The sequence below is a fragment of the Grus americana genome, chromosome 1 (assembly GCF_028858705.1).
Source record: "Grus americana isolate bGruAme1 chromosome 1, bGruAme1.mat, whole genome shotgun sequence".
Taxonomy (NCBI): Eukaryota; Metazoa; Chordata; class Aves; order Gruiformes; family Gruidae; genus Grus; species Grus americana.
Window position 1 is genome coordinate 210,158,414 of NC_072852.1, and position 15,741 is coordinate 210,174,154.

Below are 15,741 nucleotides of genomic sequence, written 5' to 3' on the forward strand. Positions count from 1 at the left end.
AGAGGAATGTGAGTATTCTCTAGGTAGTGCCTCACTGTAACCCAGTTATTGACAAAGCAAGCTAACCCCTGCAGAAGCTTATTCTGCACCTCTGCTGGAAAGAAATTATGAGTTTTGGTGAGGCTTAGCTGGGCTGAGATTTGGTCAGATATCTGATCTAAACTCTATCACTTTTCTTAGTCAAGCCAGCCTCTGTTTTACACCAATGAAAGTCAGCAATGACTCCTCCTAGGTGCAGGAGATAAATTCTTGTTCTTTGAAATAGCTGTCATCATGTGTGGTGTTTCACCCCTTTCTGTCAAACCAGGGCAATTTCTATTTTGGCTGGAAATATTTGTTTCTCATTCAGATTTAGGTCTCCAGTGCTGTCCAACACTGCAAAAAACCAAGGTATATATGAGACATGATGGTGTGTCCTCTGTGCTTTGTAAATAAGGAAATACAAATGCAACCACGTGTTGCATGGAGGGAAAAAAAAAAGTGAACATTTGCTGGAGTGTATATCCTCTGTTAACTTTTTCAGGTTCTTCTTTGCCATGGCTTGCCGCTAACAGAAAAACATCACTTGAAGTAAGAGATATTACAAATGCCAGCTGCTCCAAAGTTTAATAACTAGTTTCCCCTGAAGAGAAAGCTAACAAGCAGATTAAAATGGACTGCTGTGGAGGTAGCTGGACTGACTCTATGTAACCCACTCCTGTGCTCTGTAATTCATTTCTTCTGAGACTGAGAGATTGTCATTATTGAGGTTCACAAGGGCATGTAATATATAAATCACATCTACGGTAGCAAAGTGATAATTTCATTTGATGAATAGAAGGTAGCTACACGTGGGTGAGAAAAGTGCCATGTTTTCCTGTGATTTTTTACAATTTGAACAATTACAGCAGCTATTATTGCAGAAGTGCTGCAGGAAGGAAATTCAACATTATGCTAGCTGTCTGCATCAAAGCGTGTCTTGATCGCTGTGTCACAGAGAGAGCTTTCTCCTCCTCCAGCATTAAGAGAATAGGTGAAGACTAACCATGTGGCTCTTGCCAAGTTTCAGGGCAAAGTAATCTTTCCTTTAAAAACCCACTAATCGCCTGCATAATATGCAGTGTACAAAATGATCCATTCTATAACTGCGTTGGCTGAACTAAAACCTTGCAGTACGAGTGATATGAAACATGCACTTTAAATGGGACTATTTGAACTGAACCTCCTATATTATTGATTTTTAAGTGCAGAATGGGTCATTACAAACATCTAGCCTGAATAACAACATGGCAAGTGAGATTGCCAGCTGCTGTGTTTCACATAGAATCCAGAAGATGTCTAGTTAACCTTCCTCTTGCCGTTCCTCTAAAGCAAGGTGGATCAGCAGCACTATAGGTTTTATTATGCTGAATCGATAAAAAGAACATTCATCTCCAGAGCCTGCTCCTTGCTCTTATTTCTCTCTGTCTCTGATTCTGTATGGTCTATCTGTGGATTGCCAGAGGACTTATTTAAGAATGTGGATTACTTTAGATGCAGATGCAACCTCAACTGTACTATATAGACTCCTGTCTGTCCCATGGGCAAAGCAGGGAGGTCTTCTGGAGGAGGGTTGCTCTAAACCTATACTCCTTTGCTTTTGCTTTGGCCACCACTCTAGCCATGGTACAGATCAGATGAACCTGTGGTGCGACCCTCCAAGGCTGTTCCTGCGTCCTTTCGGGTGCTTTGCAATTGCAGTAACTGCCCAGCCTTACTGAAATAGATATTACAGTCCAGATTCAGTATCTCAGTGTATGATTTGCATTTCAGTCCCAGACACGGGGATATCAGAGGAGAGATACTGGGGAGCTGTGTTTCTCAGCAACACCCCAACCTTCCCACTTACACTCTGTTTTCCATGGATATATTTGTGTGGTATTTTGCAGTAGATGTGAACGCACTCTACCCACATACTGAGCCCACTGTGAGTGAGTCAGCTCCATCAAAGTAGCTGAGTAGCTCTGGTTAACTTGCTACTAAGCCTAAGAGGTTAGGAGGGGAAGGTTAGCAGCTCCAATTCAGTGACAACCGAGGTCTTGTGGTAACAGAAGGAGTGTGTGCCCTCCTGGACATTTGTAGACATCCCCATGGGGAAGCAAAATTAAGACAAATCCATTCCTGCTTTCATTTCTTAAAATTTCTGTGCTTGAGTTTCCTACCCCGTCAGTACTGATCTGCTCTGTATCTCACACTTGTCATAGGAGTTTATGTGTGCCAGTAAAGCTTGTGACCAAAGTCACTCCTGGCCCACCCTCACATGAGATGCTCTGCTGGGGAGCAGTTTTCTTCCTCTGATGTCCCTCCTGCTAAAACAGAGGCGGTTTCTGTGACATGGCAGCTTCCAGCACAGCCACTGCCGGTAACGAGGTGATTTTGTTAAGCATCAAAGAAGGGTGAGAGCTGGGCTACCTCACTGCCGTGCCACAGAGCCTGCTGGTGGGATGTAGCTGTGCGTGCTGATCAGGGCTCTACTCCTGGCAGGGGCCGTCTAATACATGCAAAATAGGGAGAAGAGTTCTGACAGGCACCTGCCACCCAGGATGCATTGCAAAAATGTAATTAATTCCCCTGAGGGCTTTGGAGGTGGGGAGATAACTTTCCCAGCCTCGGTCTTATTACACACACAAGTACTGGGTCATACACCTTAAGCATTGCGTGTGTTGCGGGTATTTGGATATAGTACTTATGTATAGTATGTATTTCTGAACCCGAGTTTAAATGAACCTTCTGTGCCAGGTGCTGTGCAGAGATAAAAAGAAGTATTTTGAGTGGACTCATCCAATCAAAAGACAAAAAGGTGCCTCAGCAGAGATGTTTGCAGCTGAGCTGGTCACTAGTCAGTGACTCTCTGACTACAGCCTCTACCGACTATAAGTGGGGCTCAAAAGGAGATGTCTGCATTGTAGCTTGAGAAGAATACAGCTTAGCCAACGCTGGAGGTGTGTTTCCTTAGGGGGAGAAACCAGCAGATCTGCTAATCGTGGCTCTGATGTAGGCCTACGTGTTAACAGGCCTACATTAAGGTGTTAATCAAAAGTGTGAGCAGGTCATCAGCTCCAATGCCGACGCTTTCATTAGCCCAGGTGCCGGGGGACAAGGGAGCTCCCTGGGACAGGTGGACTAAGGTCCTAGGTAATCTCCTACACCGAGTTCCTCGCTATTCATAGTCCTACAGATAAAATGGTTTATGGGGGGTTCTTTGGATACTGTGCTACTACTAAACAATCACCATATTTAAATGCTTCTCCACCTGTCCTTGGCTTCCTACTGCCTTCCCTGTCTTCTTCTGAAGTGTTTTTTTTCCCTCTTTATCCATCTTGCATGCATTCAGCGTATGCATACAATCCCACTGAAAACATACAGCCCCCACCAATACCGTCTCACCCCTCCCATCTCTGTTGCATGCTGAACACAGTTCAATATTTTTTTGTGCAAAGGCACTTTATAAGCCAGATGTTTAATTCCAAAAGACAACCTAAAGGTTATGGACGTGCATCCTGAGTAAGAAATGACTGTCACACACACCAGCTTCCACAAGATTTCACTCAGCTGCCAGATATCAAAAGACATATTAGCAAAATGCAAAAGCTTTTATGAGGTAAAGTAATATTTGGGAGCTCTAGGGGCTGTCCTGCTACATGTGATCATCTCAGCTCTGTTCTGAAAATGGTGCAAAACTTCCCTAGATCAGGAGCAAATCCCGGAGGCTTTACTCATAAAAGCTGTACTTGCTTACCCCTGAGCATAGCAGTAGCTCACTGATGTTCATGCTTTCACTGAGTGGAAGGACTTTAACCATGCATCACCTTCATGCCAGGGACAATTATGGAGACGACGTCATTTCACCCACAGCCTTTATGCGGGCCCTTGGGAGGATACAGTGCTGGGCACAGACAGTGGGTTCCTGAGCTGACACGATGCAGAAGCACTGTGGGTTTGCTGTTACTGTGGGAGGAGGTATATTGCTAATGGCAGCCTCTTGACCTGCCTTTGCCTAACAGATTTCATGCAGCTCTAAGCCATAGTTCATGCAGCTCCAGAAAAATACGACTTTTAGGCTGTGTCATCATTTTTTGCAAATATACCTCAGGAAGCAATAAGAGTCTTGCTGTGCCTACATCAAGGGAGAAAATTAATCATATGCTTAGTGTTTATGCAGTGACTTCTCCATTTTTACACTGCTTTATTATTAGCTGATATATCATTGTATTACAATCTCCATCTCAGCTGTGCTTAAGTAAGTCACTTGTTTTAGTGTCTCTAAGTTTCCGTGTACTAAATGGGGACAATACGTCCTCAGCCTTATGCTTTCTCTGTGTTGTCTCCCACTGGAGACAGTTCAGGGTGAGAAATGAATCTTATTTCATGTATTAAACAAGTCTGGAAACCTAGTGTTGCCTTACAAGAATTTCTAATGATTCTTTTTGAATGCTTTTACTCCAAATGTTCCAAATTCTTGAAGCAAATAGTTTTTAACTGCTAAAAAAAGTTCTTGTTTCCTGTCAACATTTCAAAACAAGAGAATAACTTAGTTTTTCTCATGGCATTTTTTGGTTTAAAAAACCTGAGATGACATTTAAGAGAAAATGAAAATGTTCTGTTTCAAAAACAGAGTAAAAATAAGAAGCTTTTATTTTGACATCTCCTGAGAGTGAAAATCAAATTTCCTCTTGTTAAAGTATTTTCCAACAAAATCACTTTTGACATAACGCTAACTATTTTTTTTTGAGGGACTGGCATGAAAGTGAGTATATTGAGTCCACAGGGACTGAAACTGTCCATAAAGTTGGCTTAGGGAATGGGGTGTTACTGGCATGCGAATCAGGATGTGTAGATTTGGGGTTCTAATATATTGTTGAACAGATTGTTCCATACATGCTTTTCATAGTTTAACACTTTACTGATAAGCAATGCGATAAGGAACGTTTTATTGTTAGATCCTCAAATAAGCCAGAGTCTGGCATTTCGTAAAGCTCCCAGCTCCAGCCTGCCTCTGAAGCAGAAGGGGTTATTTTAGCATCCTGCAGAGGAGTCTGTGGCAGCTGATGTTGCTGAACAGCACAGGGACATTTGCCTTCATTAAGCAGAATTTGTGGCATTTTCATTGGGCTCTGAAGCTGATGCATAGGAGAGTTTCTCCTGCACCCCCTTGGAAGTGCGCGTGTATGTAAGCAGCTGTAAATGAGCGTGGCCACTTGCCGTGTCACCTTACGCTGGAGTTGGATTACTTTTAGCAGAGTGCCTGTGCACACACACAACTACACACACATACGCACCCCCCCTGAAGGTTTTTTTTCTCTTTGATGCATGAATTTAGTCCCGTGTGCAAGCAAAAGAGTTACTGAAGCAACAAGAGCAGCATAGGGATGTCCAGCCATTTCGTGTGATTGCAGTTTCATATGATTATAAATGTAGCAATTACTATCTCCTGTTGCTTTCGTCGTTTTGATACCTGAGAGCCATAATCAGAGGCTAAGAATATGCCGGGTGCTGCACAGACCAGTGCAATTAGGCAGCTCCTTAATAACAGAGCTTATAATATACACATAGGACAAAGGACAACAGATGGATACAAACAGATGGGAGTAGGACTAGGCTACCATGCAGTGGGACCGCAACAGTCCATCGACTAAGTGAAGGTTTCAGCTTACTAACGTCTGAGCATTTCTGCAAGTGTCATGCCGAAGGAAGAACAGTGATGGAATCTGTAGATGTGTAGGGTGAAAAATTCCCAACTAGGAGGAATATGAAGGGACTTGTCTGAAGGCCAAACAGATGTAAGATAGAGACTGATATCACAAACTTATTGAAGGGGTTACTGACTTCCTTAGCAATGAATAAGGGATGATTTCGGGATGGGCAGTGAAGGGTCTTGAAAATAGAGACCAGCAGCTCATCTGATGCGACAGAGAGCAAAGAAATGGTAGAAGGGAATGAACAAAGAGGAACAGCTGGTCAGAGCATTGGGTTAATGCAATGATGGTTGCAGCAGTATTCTGAGCTGTTCGGATACTCATGAAAGCTGGAAAAAAAGGCTCTGTAGTGGTGGCACCACTAGAACTGGCAATCTGGGTCTAGCTGTACAAGTAGTCTAACAAGTATAGATTTTAGGGATGCAAGAGACTGAAAGTCTACACCCTATCGTGTTTCTCTAGAAAATCAGTTCTAAATTGCTTGTTCTAAAATTAGGGCCTTTGAAAGTCATCCGTACTACTGTAATAAACCCTGTCCATTACTGCAGAACTGAGAAATGAGATGGGAACCGAGGCTCTATTGCATTAGCTACTGTACAGGTATAAAGTAGTACGGAGATCTTTTATGGCAACTTATTTTCCCCATTACTATTTAGTTTTTATTGCAGTTTGAGAGGGGAACTGTTGGGGTGGGATGTGGAAGTCAAGGAGGGGAGACGTACAGAACAAATGAAAAGAAAGATTGAAGAAACATTCGAAGGGCAGAAGTTCAGGGAGAACAGATGAAGATACTTTGTGGCTATAGGGATGGAGGTGCTGAAAAGTTGACAAAGAGGAAAGAGTTCCTTTTCAGAGCAAAGAAAACACCCTAGTGAGCTCAAGTGGGACTGTGGGCCCTTGCTTTCACTGCTTATGCAGCTGCTCCTTCCAGCTTGAGTGGGTTGACTCCTCCCTTGTTATTCCCTTGTGCTGACTGTAGAGCATATCTGAATAGCAAAGAGATTTGCAATTAAGACAAATGCTTCACAGAGCTAAAAAAGCTCTCATTTTTGCTGAATGTATATTTTGTTACTTTTTTTTTTTTTTAAGGCATTCGATTAACAATTAATAATTTTCAGGGTGGTCACCTGCTTTTACCAAGCACTGAGATCTGATCCCTAGGTCTTCTAGCTATCAAATAAGAAGGTGAGGAGATTGATTTATCATTGCTAAGAAAGCTGGTGCCTGGGTACCTTCATACTTCTGTGTTGCTGAAAGTGACCTAAAAAGGGGGAGCATTTGTAAGCAAATGCTTTGCCTTTCAGCTGAGAGATCTTCTCAACTACACCTCTGCTCTGTCCATCCTTCCCTCATTTTGTGCATCAGGCCTGGGTAGGAAAGGCTGGGGGGTAGCAGATGGGAGGCTGACTGTTGCTCAGTTTGGAAAGCAGCTCCTAACATTTGGCTCACACCTGTCAGCAGACTCCGTATACACTTGTTTATCCTCCTCTGTACCATATGTTTCCGTGTAAAATCAGTTCCAATGATCTATTGCCTTACTTCTATCACTCCTATTATGGTCGTAACTGAGCATTTCACAGTCGTTAATGCATTTACCCTGACAGGGTCCCTGTTGCGTAGGCATCTAATATCACCCACTTTACAGATGGGTGAGCTGAAGCTCTGATCAACAGCTCCTCAAAAATCTTGTTGAAATCAATGGGAAGGAAACACATTTCCAGGAGATGTGAGTTTGGGAGAGCAAACTACACACTCAGTTTCACCCAAGGAATTTGCAGTGGAGCAAGGAATCCTTCTCCTGGGTCCTACATGGATGCTTAAACTGGTGGACCATTCTTGATTTCTTGACACAGAGCTGTTCCCTGCCTTTGCAAGACCCAGCAGACCTGTGGTTGCTGGTGTCCAGTCTTTTTATACCCTTTGCCAGTAAACCCCCATCTCACAACTCTCCATGTCCTCACCAAGGCCTGGAAGACATGCTGTCCTCAGCAGAAAATTTAGTTAAAAAGTTAGTTAAAAGACCATTGGCCCGACATAGTGACAACAATCAGCTCAAAAGTGTTCTGCCAAAATGAGAAAAGTTGATATGGACAAGAAAAATGCTTCTACTGCTGTGGAGACTGTTTTTCCCGTTTCCTCTATTCATTGTATTCTTGATTGCGGCTCAGAAAAGTACTTCTCCGCAACCCTTCAGAATTAAAGTCTATGTAGGAGAGGAATAGGGATTTTTTTAAATGTACTGTACGTACCTATCAGTCACCTACTTATTAATTATAACTAAAAGCATGATTAATCTGTCATGGATAAGGCTGCTAAGTAACCCTAATCATGCTAATGCATTTCTGTCACTTATACAAAAGGCAGCATTATTATCAGTTTTTTACATCCATGTGTACTAAAGCCCATATACACAGCAGCTGCAGAGCACTGGTAAGGTTCTTTCTGCTGCAGATGGGATGAGGTTGCATCATGGATATCTGTATTGCCCCCACAGTGCCAGTACAGTGATTTGTTTCCTCAACACTAGTAGGATTTAATGATGTTATCTTTTGCAAATAATTTTGCCTTCTAAAATGGATAACAGCTACAGTTATGAAAAGTATTTCCAGGGGCTTATAATGACTATGACTGAAATTTGTCTGTGGGAGGGGTCAGCATGAAGACCAAGGTGCTACTTAAGCCCTGCAATGAGTGGGAGCTAAGAGATGCGTAGGCCTTATACAAGTACGAATGTCTAAGGAAAACAATTCTTTTGATATTGCAGAGCATAATGCTTTCCCTTCTGTGTTCTTTTTCTCTGAATATTCAATTGATCCATTTTTCAATAGCCTATATGTTGGAAAGTTAATTTCCAGCTGCCAAACTCAAAATCTGTAACCACACCTGAAACCCTTGTGCATCCATCCTGTCAAGCAGTCAATGGGTGGATATGCTAAATCACTGCTAAGCTACAGTGATTAACTTTTAAAATGTTCTGAAGAAAAGCTTTTCACAGAGAAAAATTGCAAAACTGACACCTCCAGAAGGCTAATTATACCCGACAGTATTAGTAGCAGAAGCTTGGTGGGTCACCCTTTGAAGGAACCCTTCCATTGATGCCTGGGTGACCTGCTTAGACTTGATGCCCTATTTCTGGATGGGTAAAGTATGAAAAATACAACCATTGGGCTCATTAAATGTATAAACTGAGGAGAAAAAGTCCAACTTCAAATTTGTCTTTTACACTGACTAGCTTTTTGGTTAAATACGATAAAGTTTTATATAAGGGTTTTGGTATGAACTGCCTAAAACTAAAGAACTTCACTACAAGATGATGTCTGCAAGATATAATCTGCATCCCTCCTGTGCTGCATGCCTCAGTGACCCAAATAAAGAAACCATTTTGGTTTTCATCTGAATAAGCGCCTTGCTGCATCCAGGCAGGGTCTCAGTCAGTAGGTTTCTGAGCATACAAATTTATGAAAACGTCCCAAAAATGTGTACGAGGTAAGAGTTCTTCTGTTCTAAGCATTGCAGTAGCAAAGGCACGGTCAATGCATGTATAATCAAGAGGAGTGTTAAGAAAATATAAACTGCTCCAGAACGAGTGTTGTTTGTGAGGCTTTTAGAGTCCTTTGCTTTGCTAACTTTCTTTTTTATAGCTCTTTAGTCACCACAGTTTGGTGTAATGCAGTCCACAGTGAATTGTTTGTAGCCATTCACATATATTATAGTGGCACCGAAATTTTTCAGGTCATCATTAAATCTTGGAATGCATAGTAATTTCACTCTTTTCTTGCAAAACTGTGCTCCCCTACCCTTTCTTATTAATAAACATGATATCCTTCTGTTTGCTTTCCTTTCATTCTGCACAGCTGTACTCTTCTCTTTCATCAAGAGAGTCACAATTTTGTTTGTCACACTGAAATACAGATTTTTTCTTTTTAATTTATGAATAGCACGCTCGGATTTTCCTTATGGAATAGAAATTAAAACTGCGCTGACATTTAGAATGTAAAGGAATTGCTCCAACTGATTATAGTTGTGTTAAAATGAGTCACACACTTTTGGTCCATACTTCCTGACATACACATCCATATATATTAAACACTATGACATCAGTGAAGAGCTATTTTTACCTTGGTAATAAAAGCCAAATGCATTTGTCAACTTCTCAAATTATATTTAATCTAGTGAACATACAGACAGGTTAGGAGAGACATTTGCTCTCAAATAATAGCAGAGCTCAATTGCACATGTCTGAAAATGCTGTGCATGTACAGGCATGTAAAATATTTGTGATTTTGAAATGTAAGTGAAAAGTGCACTGTAAAAATGTAAAATAAATGAGGTTTACCAAGAAGAATTAAACTCACCTGTCAACAAATGCATGGTGTAGTAAAAAGATAGGATCATTTGCAGAGCCTTGAACTTGGGACATGGAGCCATTCATGTAGATATGAAGTGCATTATGCAAACCGCTTTGAGATATGTTTGATATTGCAGTCCGTGGATCAGCAAAGCCTGTATATTCAAGAGGAAATCATATGCTGATATGACAATGCGTATAATTCTTTTTCCAGTAAGACTGAAGATCAAAGTACCTACTTTCACTTCATTTACGTTCAGCTTTTTAGACAAGGGCTTAGGAAAACACGTAAAGGAGTGCTAATACATTTCAAAGGCATAGCAAAGATGAAATTAGAATAAGCTAAATTAAAACTTCTGCCACGTAGCTAATACAGCATGTCAGCAAAGGTACTGCTTAATTGCTTTATATTTTTAAATTTCTTTGTCCATTTTGTCTGTCTGTTAAAAGGCAACGTAATCCCTGAAGACATTTATGCATTTACATTTATTCATGTTGAGAAAATTTATTCACTTTATTTTCAGTTTTGATCTCTATACTTACAGGTTCCTAAGATAAAACAGGTTATTATATCTCATCATATAACCAGTCTTTTAATATTGTTTGTCTCTACGGAACACGTTCTTGTATTGATAGGAGCCAACACAATATGCATTATAATCTTTACAAAAGGATTTGGTAAATAATCAATAATCTTCCCCATTCAGACTTGCAGGATGAAAGTCTGTGGATTGCTGGACTGCTGGGCACTTAAAATACGCGCTTTGAGAAGAGGTCACACAGACCAACTCCCAAATAGGAAATACTGGAAGATGAGTCTCTCCATTAGTTTTTATTTTGGTAGCCTGTCCATACCTCAGCTCTGATGCTGGTAGCCCTTCTCAGCACCCTGACAATCAAGCTTCCTCTCTGCTTGTAAGGACTCCTAATGAAAGTCAGCTCAACCATCTGATCCTTCTCTGGGATTTTCCAGAAGAATAAAAGCAGAAGCATACGTTCTCCTCCCAATGCACTTCTTAACCTGATGCTAGTCCTACTATTTAACCCACACTACAAAACCTCTCTGTTCTCTCTCTTTGATTTATTTCTGAAGATGTCTTGTTCTCACAATTTCTGTAAGCTGTAGGATGAGGAAGCATAGTGGAGACATATTAAAACATCTTTACAATTTAATAATCAAATAAAAAGGGGCTCTGAACAATATGCTCATTGTGCTGATCCTCAGTGTTTTTGTAATATTGTTGTGGTTTATCAAGTCTGCAAGGTGAGGAAAAGAGAAATCTTATCTCTTCTCTTTGGGAAATGCCTCACACACTTTAAACTTTTGCTTTATTTACTTATTTGGACCAAGAACTATCATTTGAATGAGGATTAGCAATATACTTTTGAAGTGAATCTCCCAACAGTCCTGTTTCATGCTGTGACTCACATCACAGGGCAATTTATGACTTTGCAAGCTGGATTCCTTTTGGAAGAAATCTAAAATGTGCCAACCATCAGTGGGTCTTCAGTTCATGGGACTGAACTAAAGCTAGTGTGAAAGAACCCCTTCTCTGTCAAATCCCTCATGTATAACATTCAAGTTGAGTCCTCAGTACCAACTGTTTTGCTCTTTGGATTTGCTCCTCGTTGAGTTACGCAAAGTATTAATTGAGATGTGGCTAGAGATGCCTTATGCATACAGTCAACTCTGTGAACTTGGAAACCTGATTTATAGACCTCCCTGGGACTCTGATCTTCTGTGTGAAATGATTGCATCACCTTGTCACTCTAAATTGCCTCATTGGGCTTTGCCTTGTCTGTTAACATCTTTAAACAAGGGTAAAGCATCTGCCATAAAAACACTGATAATTATAATAAGGATGGAATCATAGCTGTGGCACCTAGGATCAAATATACCATAATAACCATCCATCTTTCTGACTGCAATAGTATGACAAAGATTTTGAGACATTCAAGGGAAGTCAGAGTAGAAAACATAATCAGGACAGTTGGAGGAGATAGCTGGGTTATGATGAAAATTATAAGACTTCAAGGTGAAGTGAGTCTGGATTTAGGAGAGAAAGAGGAACATGTTAACGCCTACAGATAACTGCAGGTTTTAAGTACGTCAAATGTGGACTGGGATTATTGAAGATGCTGCATGGTGATGTAAAAAGCAATGGGCATAAATTCTTAAAGGGAAAATCTTGCCCACAGAAATTTGCCTGATAGTGAATGCTATGTTACCTAGCTGTCAATCAGAGGAAACAGCAGAATAAAATATTACTATGAAGAATGATGTACATTGCCAGCCTGGCCAGAACTCAGAGGAACCGATGGCAATAATTTTGGTCTTTTTTGCTGATGGCCATAGCGTGTGATCATTAGGATCAGTTGATGTAGCAATAATAGGAAAATCCTGTGAATATTAACTGAAAATGATCTATCTGTATATCATGCTGAATCAACTCTTCCACTTACACTCAGCTGCATTATAAGTATGTTTAAGGGAAGATAAACTTTATGCAGGGTCCAGGCAGAAGGCTAGAGGGTTTGTATCAGATTTCGGATACTTAAAATTTCTTAATATGTTGCAAACACTTGATCTAATCATTCATAAAAATACGTACATAAAACTCATCTTGGTTTGGACAACTTTTCATGGAACATCTGCACACGAGCGTTTTATCTTAATAATGAAAAGCTCTGTAACTGGGACAGCTTTAGCAACCTCACCCTCCAGCTCCCAGTTAATTGGAGTGCACTCAGTCAGTGTCAAAGGTGACATCATGTTTAACCATGCACATGAGAAGTTCTAATATCTTATTTCTTGTTATGAAAACTCTATATAAATTGTAAAGTTAGCAGGAATAAACCCAAAATGTGGTGTTACTTTATTTTATTAGTCTGGGTCTTATTCTTTTCCCTAGGACTTTGTAAAAGACTTCAGGACAATCAGCTATTCAAGATGACATACTATGAAGTGGGGCAGAGGCAATTAAAAAGAATATGTGAAAACATGAGAAATTTTTCAGAGTACAGGAAGATTTGCTGAGGTTGCTGCAGTAAAATCACCTCTACAGCAAATATGAAGCTACACATCGACAAGTGCAGTGAACTGAACTAAGAGCTCCCTGCCTCTAGATAGGGAAAGTCCACTTTCCCCACCTGCCTTGCCCCATGATGTGCCTTCCTCTCCCATGTGTTAACTGCACCTCGTCAGTCCTTTTATGAACTGATTTAACTCACTAGTCTGGCAGTAAACTACTCTGGAGTGTGGGATGTCAGTTTATTTCCAGGCTACTGAGATACAGTATCTCATGTAAGGGTATGATGAGAACCAGTGTTGGTACCAAAAAAAGGAGGGAGAGCGACTGACTGTTGGATGGAGGAGACCACATAGAGAAGCAGGAGTGTCCCTGATGGCAGTGAGCTGCTAAATCATCTGGCCAGTATAGGAACCTGTAGCATTCAGACCTCCTTGTTAAAACCTTGTTTAATTACGGTGCATTAGAAATAGCCATTAAGACATATATCATTGAAGTGAATGCAAATTTTACCAGTGATTTCAATAAGAGAAAAATCAAATTTTTAAGCGATCATAAACCTGATTCTACAGCTCATAGCACTGTAAAGCAGCAACAGTGATCCAGTGGATTTGAAGTAGCTTTACTGCAGACAGGCCAAATTAAATGAGATGGGGATTTAGCCCAAAGTTTATTATAGAAGGAGCTAAAGATGCCACTCAAAATTAAGGCCACCTGACAGGTTTTAGGATGATATATATATGGTTCTCATTGAACATGCAGTTGGGTCAGGTCTATGTCTTTTAATAGAGTACTTAATCATATTAACTGCAGATTTTACAATTTAATAACGGAGAGCACAGAAGTCCATGTATAATCAGTCAAGCGCAAAGCTTTATATATTGAAAGCAGGTAGTGTTTTCCTCATTTGCTACTGACTGAAGCGCCATAAGTACACTTAGTAGAAACTATGCAGAGCTCAGTGAGCATTAGTGCATTCAGTGCTACAGGAAGGGATGAACCATTCCAACAATCACAGAATCATAGAATCATAGAATGGTTTGGGTTGGAAGGGACCTCAAAGATCATCTAGTTCCAACCCCCTGCCATGAGCAAGGACATTCTCCACTAGATCGGGTTGCCCAAAGCCTCATTTCAACCTGCCTTGAACCCTTTCAGGGAGGGAGTATCTACAACCTCTCTGGACAATCTGTTCCAGTGTCTTACCGTTCTCATCATAAAAAATTTCTTCCTTATATCTAATCTAAATCTACCCTCTTTCAATTTAAAACCATTGCCCCATGTCCTATCAGTCCATACCCTTGTAAACAGTCCCTCTCCAGCTTTCCTGTAGGCCCCTTTCAGATACTGAAAGTATCCTCGGAGCCTTCTCTTCTCCAGGCTGAACAACCCCAACTCTCTCGACCTGTCTTCACAGGAGAGGTGCTCCAGCCCTCTGACCAGCTTCGTGGCCTCCTCTGGACTCACTCCAACAGGTCCATATCTTTCTTTTGCTCAGGATCCCAGAGCTGGACGCAGTACTCCAGGTGGGGTCTCACAAGAGCGAAGTAGAGGGTGAGAATCACCTCCCTTCATGTGCTGGTCACACTCCTTTTGATGCAGCCCAGGTCGTGGTTGGCTTTCTGGGCTGCAAGCGCACACTGCCGGATCATGCTGAGCTTTCATCAATCAATACCCCCAAGTCCTTCTCCTCAGGGCTGCTGTCAACCCATTCTCTGCCCAGCCTGTAGTTGTGCTTGGGATTATCCCAACCCATGTGCAGGACCTTGCACCTGGCCTTGTTGAACTTCATGCGGTTTGCACGGGCCCACCTCTCCAGCCTGTCCAGGTCCCTCTGGATGGCATCCCTTCCCTCCAGCATGTTGACTGCATCACACAGCTTGATGTCATCAGCAAACTTGCTGAGGGTGCACTTGATCCCATTGTCCATGTCACTGACAAAGATGTTAAACAGTGCCAGTCCCAGCACTGACCCCTGAGGAACATTGCTTGTCACTGATCTCCACTTGGACATTGAACCATTGACCGCAACTCTTTGAGTGCGATCATCCAGCCAATTCCTTATCCACCGAGTGGTCCATCCGTCAGATCTATGTTTCTCCAATTTAGAGACAAGGATGTCGTGCGGGACAGTGTCAAATGCCTTGCACAAGTCCAGGTAGATGACGTCAGTTGCTCTTCCCTTATCCACCAACGCTGTAACCCTGTTGTAGGTGGTCCCCAAATTTGTCAGGCACAGTTTTGCCCCCAATGAAGCCGTGTTGGCTGTCACCAATCACCTCCTCATTTTCCGTGTGCCTGAGCATAGTCTCCAGGAGGATCTGCTCCATGATCTTGCCAGGCACAGAGGTGAGACTGACCAGCTTGTAGTTCCCTGGGTCTTCCTTTTTTCCCTTTTTAAAAATGGGGATTATGTTTTCCACTTTTGCATTCAGTGGGAACTTCACCAGACTGCCACATCATCTCAAATATGATGGATAATATGGATAGTATCTTAGGAATTTCATCTGCCAGTTCCCTCAGGACCCGTGGATGCATCTCATCACGTCCCATTGACTGTGTTGTTCCTCCAACAGATATCGGGTGATTGAAGTCCCCCATGAGGACCAGGGCTTGTGAACATGAGGCTGCTCCTGTTTATAGAGGGCCT

General features: G+C 41.7%; 1 protein-coding gene across 1 annotated transcript in view; it reads right to left on the reverse strand.

Moving 5' to 3' along the window:
• Nucleotides 1-15,741, reverse strand: part of TYR (tyrosinase) — a 52,909-nt gene that overhangs the window by 19,530 nt on the left and 17,638 nt on the right. Inside the window, exon 3 of the mRNA XM_054849866.1 lies at nucleotides 10,070-10,217. Within this exon, the coding sequence (XP_054705841.1) occupies nucleotides 10,070-10,217 (148 nt within the window). The remainder of the gene's footprint in view (nucleotides 1-10,069; nucleotides 10,218-15,741) is intronic.